The sequence below is a fragment of the Malurus melanocephalus genome, unplaced genomic scaffold (genome assembly GCF_030028575.1).
Source record: "Malurus melanocephalus ecotype Western Australia unplaced genomic scaffold, MMel_1.1 scaffold_518, whole genome shotgun sequence".
NCBI classification, from domain to species: domain Eukaryota; kingdom Metazoa; phylum Chordata; class Aves; order Passeriformes; family Maluridae; genus Malurus; species Malurus melanocephalus.
The window spans coordinates 279,115-288,765 of NW_026623750.1; the positions used below are offsets into that span (position 1 = coordinate 279,115).

General features: G+C 49.1%; 1 protein-coding gene across 1 annotated transcript; it reads right to left on the bottom strand.

Annotated features, from left to right (window-relative positions):
• Positions 1 to 6,378: 6,378 nt before the first annotated feature.
• Positions 6,379 to 7,734, bottom strand: LOC130582743 (olfactory receptor 52B2-like). Its single transcript, XM_057381635.1, has one exon. The coding sequence runs from the start codon at positions 7,732 to 7,734 to the stop codon at positions 6,754 to 6,756; it is 981 nt and encodes a 326-aa protein (XP_057237618.1). The 3' UTR covers positions 6,379 to 6,753.
• Between the last annotated feature and the right edge of the window lie 1,917 nt (positions 7,735 to 9,651).

A 9,651-nucleotide genomic window follows, 5' to 3' on the forward strand; every position in this document is an offset into this window, starting at 1 on the left:
GGGCTGGAGCTGCCGCGGTCCCTGAGCTGTCACATCCCCTCCATCTGCCCGGGCAGCMCCTGCTTTCAGGCAGAACGGCACGAGAACCAGGGATGGGAGGCTCAGAGGAGAGAAATCTGACTTTTCCATGAGATACAAATCTGAGTTTCCATCCAGTTTCAGCCATAAAGTTCACTCCTTCCTCTGCACAAGGGATGAGATGTTTGTTCATGCTAAACCCAAACGCTCCATCGCTCCCAGCGCTGCAACGCCCCAAAGCCCAGCAGCCGCTTCAATTCCTGTSCGTGTTTGCATCCTGCAGCTCCCTGATTCCTCTGCAGAGTTCAAAATCAACCCATGGGAGAATTTCCCTTGGGGAGTTTTGTTTTCCATGCTGCTTCCAGCACCGTGACAGTCCCAGGGTGGGGGTCAGGAAGCACTTTGGGAGCAAACACAGGTTTGTGTTCTGCAGAGGGGCAGTTTATCCACAGGAGGAAGTTCGTGGAAGCATAAGGAATGTGCTGAATTCTCCAKATTCAGGGTTTTTAGAATTCAGCTSGCTAATGTTTYGGTAGATGTTTTGGAGAAAAACAAATTCTTGGTTCTATTCAGTTGACTATTCAGGGCAGGATGGATGGCATGGTCTKCTCCAGCTTTGAGCTCCATGTGGCTGCAATCAGCCCCTTGAGCACCTCATCCTCGGATCTCCCCCCACCCCTGTGCTCCCTGTACCCCTTCCCCATCACTGACTCTYCTCCTGAGGTTTCCTCTGTCAGCTTTGCAGAGTCTCACAGGACCCTCAAACATCCAGAATCATCACCTGCGTCATGTTCCTCTTGGTCTCAGCCATAAAGACAGGGCTGCTCCTCTCCAAAGCTGAGCTGGAGTTTCCTGCTGGCCCATCGATGAGTGGCTGAGAGTTTTAGCCTTTGCTATTGTTCCCATTAACTGCCAGACTTGGATTGCATCTCTCACAGTTACTTTCCCTTCCCTTTAAGTCACAAAGTTCTTGATCTGAACATTCAGTGAWGCAGATGCTCTCACCTTCCATTTATCCTCTTGGGGAATAGAAGGATTTTGGGAGTAGGCAACAAACACAACCAGTAAGTGTAAAATAATTTCCATGATGGAAGGTGTGGGTGAAGCCAGATGTTTTAGCCTGGAAGAGGAGAAGGAGCGTGGAGCAGGGCTCTGTGGGATCCTGAGTGGCTGGARCAGGACGCTCAGGTGTAATCGCTTGCTGTCCTTAATGCAAGAATTAAGCTGCATTAAATGAAATAGCAGGTGGCAAATATGAAACCAGTTACAGGAGGCATTTTTCCCTCAGCAGGATTAAGCTTTGGAACAATTTGTCAGAGCAAACTGCAAACGCCAAAAGCCTGCAGAGGCTTCACCAAGTGGTGGGAGAAATCCACAGGAAAAACAAATCCTTTGAAGAATATTCACCTCAAAACAGATCTCCTGGTTCAGGAAGAGCCAGCAGCTCAGATCGATGGAGCTCAGCAGAGAAATTACCYCCTGTGCTCTCCATGTGCTTTTTCTACTTGAACACTGCCCAGCACGGCCAGCAGGAGCACAGAGCTCCACGGTGGGTCTTCACCTCCCCAGGGGTGRCAGCACCTCCAACCCCAGAGCCAGGACAGAGAGAGAAGCTGCCTGGAGGGGGCTCCAGCCCCACGGAGCATCACTGGGTGTGAGGAGACCGGACAGTGGCCACGAAGAGCCCCTGGGGCCAGGAAGAGCCCCTGGGGCCAGGGAGGGGGGAGTCCTTCAACCATCACCTTCACCCAGTTTGGTGAAACAACTCGTGGGCTGCTGCACGAGAAGGAAGTTCTGCCTCCGGTCCATGGGGTCCCGGGCCCCGTGAAGCATCATTTAAAATGCTGTTCATTGAATCCAACACCCTAAAAGCTGAGAGGGCAGCACAGATAATCTGGTGTCCTTGCAAAGGCTGGGAAGCCCAATGATGTTGTCTCACAGAATCAYGGACCCATGGGATCACYGAGGCTGGAAAAGATCCCTACAGTCACTGAGTCCATCCATCACCCCAGCACCACTGGACCAYATCCCCTGGTGCCACACCCACAGGTTTTTTGGGACACTTCCAGGGGTCTGACTCCACCACTGTCCTGAGCAGCCTATGCCAGGGCTGGACAAACATTTCCATCAAGAAATTCCAGACTTGCAGCTGATCAGAGCAGTTCTACACACCRGTCTCACCTGGCCATGACACATTAATGAACTCCAAATGCCACAGCATGCCCAGAACAGGGACAAGTGACAGCTCTGCCCACCCCAGGTTCGGCTCCCAGCACGCAGCATTGAGAGCATCACCCTTCCACCCACACACAGCCAAAGCCAGGCCTCAGCAGACCCACTGACCACTTATTTTAGTGGCTATTTGTGGTCTCAGTGAGTCAGGATTGGACTTTCTCACCACAGCCCAAACTGAGCCTCAGCCACACAGATTTTGGGACATTTCCAAAACACCAGAGCATGAATCACAGAGGTCCCCTTTGGGACATTTCCAAAACACCATGGCAGTGCTTTGATACTCAGGGGGCATTTGCAGAGCCTGATCTCACTGCTGAGAGGTTCTGCTGATGGTACTCAAGGGCCAAGTATGGAAAGAGCATTTATTCCCTTCTCTCTGTTCTAATTAATACATTAATTCATGTGGGGTTTGTTCCTAGTTACAGGAGTGTTAGAAAATATTAGATCTGGAAAAGTTCACTGTGATCTGTTCTGACATCCTGCATCACATTTCCAGAGGAATTTCATGACCCATTTACCCACCAAGCTCCTGCAATGGGCTTCAGGCAAGGAGTGCATCTCCAAAGAACTTCTGTCCTCAGCTTCAGGGTCCCAAGAGACAAAAAAWTTGTCATCTGTCCTTTTTTATTTTCAGGTTTTCAAACCAGCAGTGTCTCATTTGATCCCATTTCTGTGTAACTGTGTCTGCAGTCACTGAGTGATGTTAGGCTGGGGCGTGGTACTGGGCAGACGTCATATCCACCACAAGACTGGGGACAAGTTTTAGATCAATTCAACTTTTCTTTTAGCTCTCAAATTGTCTGAACTCAGGTGTAAAGTTCCCAGTCAGGATTGGCAGGGATAGAAATTTAAAATGGAAAACAAGTTTTTATAGTTGGAACCTGTTGTGTCCTTGCAAGTAAACAGTTTGCACCCTGAAGAAGGAGCTCTGGTTGTATCTAAGTTTTATCTTTCCAAGGACTGAGGTCCCACCCATATGAAGAAGAATTTTTCCTCTGTTTTCCAACAGAGTTTTCTCCTATTGCAACTTTTCCACCCTCCCTCTTTCACCTCAGATGAGTCTGACTCCATTYTTTTCCCTGCACTCTCTTTCAGGAATTGAAGGACTTTGTTGGACACAGCTTTTGCCTTCTTTTCTGCTGGTCAGGAGCCCCAGTTGCACCATCCACCCAACCCTCTTGGATTGCTTCCAGTTTATTTTCCCTTTCGTGTGCCTGGAAGGATCCAGAGCTGGAAAAGCCTTCCAKATGTGGTCGCACACGCGCTGATCAAAAGGTAAAATCTCTTCTCTGGAGCTGGTGGTGGCACTGTCGCACAGCCCCATCCCCAGCTGGGACACCCCAAGGAGCCAGTGTGACCTTCCAGCCCTTCCAGACAGCCCCACAGGGCTGCTGTGCCCCACAGCAGGAATTCACGGGGGCTGAGCAGCAGAACACTGTGGGATCAGCCTTGCCCGGGGTGGGACGGGCTGAGCTTGGCTGGAAGGAGCGCGTTACTGCAGGATCTCTCTGACACACACGTGTCCGAGTGCCAGTGACTCAGTGATACAAAGATGAGCAAATCTTAATCATGGAAAAAATGGTTCATTGGCATAAGAACATTTTTTATTGCTGTAATGAAAAGAGGACTCATGAAAAAGCAGGARAGTGTCTTTTTATATAGGCCTGGAGTGCCAGGACAAGGGGCAGCAGTTTCAAACTGAGAGAGCAGAGATTTAGGTGGGATATTGGAAAGAAACTCTTCCCTGGGAGRGTGGGCAGGSCCTGGCACAGGGTGCCCAGWGAAGCTGTGGCTGCCCCTGGATCCCTTTGAGTGCCCAAGGCCAGGCTGGACATTGGGGCTGGGAGCAGCCTGGGACAGTGGGAGGTGTCCCTGTCATGGCTGGGGTGGCACTGGGTGGGATTTGAGGTCCCTCCTAACCCTTAAGAAACTGGAGCTGAGCAGCAGCACTGGTGACCTTGGGATCCCAGTGATATTTCCTAACTTCGCTCTGTAGGTCCAGCCTCTGTGGGGTCCCACTGGGGAAACCCTTCAGCCCCCCCCACCCCTCGCTGGGTTGAGCCCACAGGGATCGTTCCTGCCCCGCTTTCCTGTGCAGGCTGTGGGCCAGGGACGCCTTGTGCCGGCAGTGAGAGCACCAGCTGAATGCAGAAGGGTTTATTGATCAGCGAGGCGTTGTTGGCTAAATTCTCCAGACACCCCAGAAAATCACTCCTTTCTTCTTCTCTAAAGGATCGATGTGCAGGGCAGGACACACATCCCTAAGACAAACCTACATCAAAACAGCAGCCTGGGTTTGACACACACCCACGAGGATTTATTGTGTTTTACAGGCAGAGAGCACAGTTTTGGTATAAAATAAACCCAAATGAAGAGTTTATAGAATCAGAGAATGGTTGGGTTTGGAAGGGACTGTAAAGATCATCTCTGACCTAATGCAACTTAAACACTGGAAACCAAAGCAAAATTTAGATTTGTTTCTTACCTCAAAATTCAATAGAATCTGTGATGCCTGGCAAAAAGAAATGCATCAGGTCTGTTTTCYGGGGAAACAGTGAAATGCTCTAAATGTGCTGGTTTTAAGTAATGCAGCATCAGTTTCTTTCTCCCTGGCAGCTTTTGTGACCATGCTGGAGCCTTTGCACAGAAATTTTGCAAGGTCAAGAGCCAATTGAAACTTGTCAGGTTTTGGAACTGAGGTAGTTGGGTTTGTTTTTAAATCTGGGATACGAAGCAAGACAAGGAATCTCTCATTGCATTCCTGCTTTGCACACCAGCACCTKTCTCATTTTCAAGGCACCATTTTGGTCACAGTGTTCCCCACCAGGGCCATGGCTGCACCAGCAATTCCCCTGTCTTTAACCCTAATATTTTTTGGGGTGGAAGTGAGGCATATCATGAACTGTGATCCCTGCACCGAGGCAGAGGAGGTGAACCTGCCAAGATCTCTKACTGCAACCAAGGGTCTAAAAAATTAGGTTTTTGCCACAAAAAAAACCCCTTAATCCATTTAGTTGCTAAAATGAGGCTTGATACACCTTAGGCAAATCACTGAACTCATCTTTGCTGCTCAGAATGAGAATAAATACTGCTCAAAATGGGAATAAACACCACTTCTGTCCCTCTGCCTTCACAAACTGGCAGCCTCTGGGTCTCCCCTTGGGTGACTGTGTGGATGAATTTSGACTGGAACATTAAGCTGCTGCCATGAAACGAGCCATAAAGTGATGAYGAATTAAATGCACAGTGCTGTAGAGAAAACAATGAATTATACATGTGGCTGCTACTGGAACCAGCCCTGGCTGGAGGCCTTGGAGGCCGGTGTCAGCCTTCTGATGTCTCACAGCCAGCTTTGAACAGGCAGCGAGGGTCATCCTTTCTATTACATCTCTAAACAAAATATCAATCCCGTGTGTTACCTTCAAGCAGCAAGAAATGAAGTCAAGCTGCTGAAAGAGAACACTTATGTTCCATCTCAGAATGGCTTTAGATTTTCGGGGGGGCTATTTTTAGAGAGAGTAACGTGCTCAGTCACACGGCTCACTGCACCAGGCTGCTCTGAGACTCTCMGCAGCCCTGACCAGTGCTGCAGCTCTGCTTTGGGGGACGTGTTGCTCTGATGCCTCCAGTTGCTGTTCCAAACTGATGCCCAAGAGATTTTTAAGCTCCAGGAAAGCAGCTACTCTGAAGCAAGAGCATTTTTAGGATTCGATAACAACAATTTATTTCAACAGCATTCTGGGATTCTTTTGAGAGTGATTTTTCACTGACATGTTTACTCAAAGTAAGATCAAATGATACAGTTAAGGAATAAAGACACCCCATGAATGCTGAAGTGCAACATTTGCTTTTATTTCTGTATTATTCCTTTTGSAGATTTTTCAACACTATGAATTTTWATAAAGAATAAATCTCAAAGATTAATTTCATTATACATGTGTCATTCAAAAGAACACATTCATTGTATGTCCTTCCACCTGACTCCAGAGGACTCAGCTGAGATGGAGATTTATTGTCACACCACATTGGAATTCCACCTACCTCCTCCTCACGGGGATGCACGTGGGAAGTTCCAGCTGAATATGAGGAAATATTCTTTTACTGTGTGGGTGACCAAGCACTGGAACAGCTGCCCAGAGAGGCTGTGAGTCTYCTTCTCTGGAGGTGTTCAAAGCCCACCTGGATGTGATCCTGTGTGACCTGTTCTGGCTGAACCTGCTGGAGTGGGAGGGTTGGATGAGTTGAACTCTGGAGGTCCCTTTCCACCCCAGCTACTCTGTGAATCTGGGATTTTGGGATTTCCCAAAGCTGACATACCTGGGGTAGGTTCTCATTTCTTTAATCACTCTCCTTCCATTGCCAATCAGAGATCTTGATTTTTGCCTTTATCTTGCATTTTCCACAAACTTGGGGACAGCGATGTGAGGATATTGGGTGTTCTGTATTTGGCTGGGGTAGCAGAAGATTTGCAGATGTTGCCTGAAAGAGCTGAAAGAGCAYTTAGGGCAGGGGCTGGGAGTCCCTTAGGTGTCCATCATTTTCACTCTTCGTTTGGCTCTTGGGGCAGACAAACACCTTGCCAACCTTGTCCCTGATCTGCTGCGTCCTCGCCCCGTACATGATGGGGTTCAGCAGCGGCGGGAGCAGCATGTACAGGTTAATCAGCAGGATGTGCACCTCACAGGGGATGCTCCCACCAAAGCGGAGAGTTAGAGCTGTGAAAGCAGCGGGGGTGTAGAACAGGAACAACATGCAGACGTGGGAGCTGCATGGGTGGAAAGCCTTGTGGCAGACAGCCCCGGAGGGGAGCCTGAAGAGGGCCAGAAGGATGAAGCTGTAGGAGACAACGATGAGGATCAGGTCCAGCAAGACCACGGTGAAGGGCACAGACGGCCCGTTCCAGAAGCTGATGGAGATGTCGGCGCAGGCCAGGCRGGYGATGGCCRTGTGCTCACAGCAGCTGTGCCCGCAGAACAGCAGCTGCCTCAGGACGAAAATGCAGGGGAAAATGATGCAGCAACTCCTCAGCAAAGCCACCAGCCTTGCTTTGGCCACAGCTGACAGGGTCAGCACTGACCCGCACYGCAGGGGGAAGCASATGRCRACAAAGCGGTCRAAGGCCATGGCCAGCAGGATCACCGACTCCGCCGAGCAGGTGAAGTGAGGGAAGAACATCTGGGTCAGGCAGGCACCTAAGGAAACCTCCCTGGCACAGAACCAGAACAGAGCCAGCATCTTGGGCACCACCATGGTGGACAGTGCGAGGTCAGCGATGGCCAGCACGTACAGGCAGAGGTACATGGGCTGGTGCAGGCTGCGCTCCGTCCACACCACGAACAGCAGGACGCCGTTTCCCAGCAGGACTGCCAGGTACATGGAGCAGAACGGGATCGAGAGCCAGACATGCAGCTGCTCCATGCCTGGGATCCCAGCCAGGATGAATGTGGCTGGTGTAAAAGTGGTCAGGTTGAAYGGGAGCATGCTCACCTGAGAGCAAAGGCAGAAGGCTCTACAGAATTATTTCAGGTGCTTGAGATCCTCCACCAGCACCAAAGGCCTTGTGTCACCTGCTCTGGTCTTTAAGGAGCCACAGTCAGAGGGACAAAACCAATTCACAAACCCCATGGTCTGCCCGGCGTTGCAGGGTGTCCTTGCACTCCTGCTTGTGTGTAAAAAGCAACACCCAGATTTCTTCCTCACTTCACTTTTAACACACTTTTAAACTTCACTTTTAACACACATTTATGTGTTTTTCTTCCAAGTGCTTCCACTCCTAGCAGAGTGACTGCAGACAGAATCAGCTCTTGTTGCACAAATATTGTGATATTTCTGCATTCTGTGAATCCAGAGCAGAAGGAAGAAATTGGGCAATGAGAAAGAAAAGGTCAAGTGTTTGCAGGGATGAACAAGATGTTCTCAGGCACCAAGAATGGGGAGTTCTAAGGCCCCTTGACTCACACTAGGGTAGAGAACAAAATTAACTCCACGTTTGAAGTTCACTGCCCCCATATTCCTCATCTCCAAACTTCTCTCTCCCTCCCCTTTTAGCTCTGAGACCCAGTTCAATTTGCTTTGCAGGTCTTTTTTAGAGCAAATCTAGCAAAACTAAAACTTAACCAGACACTTGGMTAGAACTTTGTGTCAGAGGAAAACCTGTGTGAGATGGAATTCTCCCTCCAGCCAAAGGAAGGGATGTGCTGCTGCCCTGGAGAGGCCTGAAGAGCCCCAGARGCTGGAAGAGAGCCAGAGTCACACAAGTTAGGATGGGATGTGAGTGTTTCCAGCAGCTTCTGCAWTAAAACTCAAGCCTTCAATATCAAAAGTCAAACCACAAGTACCTGTCTGTAATGTAGGAGAAAGTGGTGTAAGTGCTGAAAAACRAAACTGTGATGCTGTTGTACACAAAAATATTAGCTCTGTGTATGAAAAAGCAACTGTATCTTCAACAACAAATTTGATTCCCTGTTTACACTCAATGTCATGTCTAAAATATCCTGAACTAAGATAGCTCATGGAGCCTAGGCCAGAAAAACGCAATATGACAGTGGATCATCTTTAAAAATAAAATTATTCAAAATAATAACTGGTTCTATAATAATAATAATGACAATGAAAACTATTATTTAACAATAACTACTATTGTTTAATAAACATAATAATAAATTTTGTATTTTTTTTAACAGTTCAGTATAAATATTACATGAACCAAAAATAGATGTGAGGTGTTAACAGACAAAGTATTACTAGTGTTGGAAGCTAGCAGCTGTGCTGCCATGCCAACAGCTCTCTGGCAAAACGCTAATTTAGACTGCAAATAAACGGGGATCCAGGGGAATCCCAGTGCACCCAGGAGCTCTGCACCAAAGGAGCCTCCTCAGCAGCAATCCCTTCCTCCATGACCTATCAGATCCTTTCCTCCATGATCTGTCCTCACTAGAAAACTCTATTAATACAGTTTTCAACACAGCTCTACGGATGCAGCTCCCACAGCTTTCTCTGAGCAGTTCCTTGGATTCCCCTTCCCTAAAATCTTTTCATTTTAATTTAAACTAAAAGCAATTACCTAAAACTCAAGCTCCATCCCTCCCGAGCTGCCCCGGGGTTACGGGAAGCTCRGCAGGTCTGTGGGGTCGCTGCAGGAGGATTTTGGTGCTGAGGGAGGAGCGGGGCCGGAACTCCCCCCGCCTCATCCGCGGGGCAGCCCCTGCCTGTGATCGGCTTCCAGGAGAGAGCTCAGGGGAGCAAAACTGCGGTGGAGAATGGAGCTTTCGCAGGGGTTCCGGGTGTCCTCACGACAGGAGGAGAATCGCAGGCGCGTTTCTCTGGTATGGAGGGCGCGGACCCACGCGTGTGGTGTCCCTGAGCATCACCCCGTGCGGGGGTCACTCGTGCCTGCTC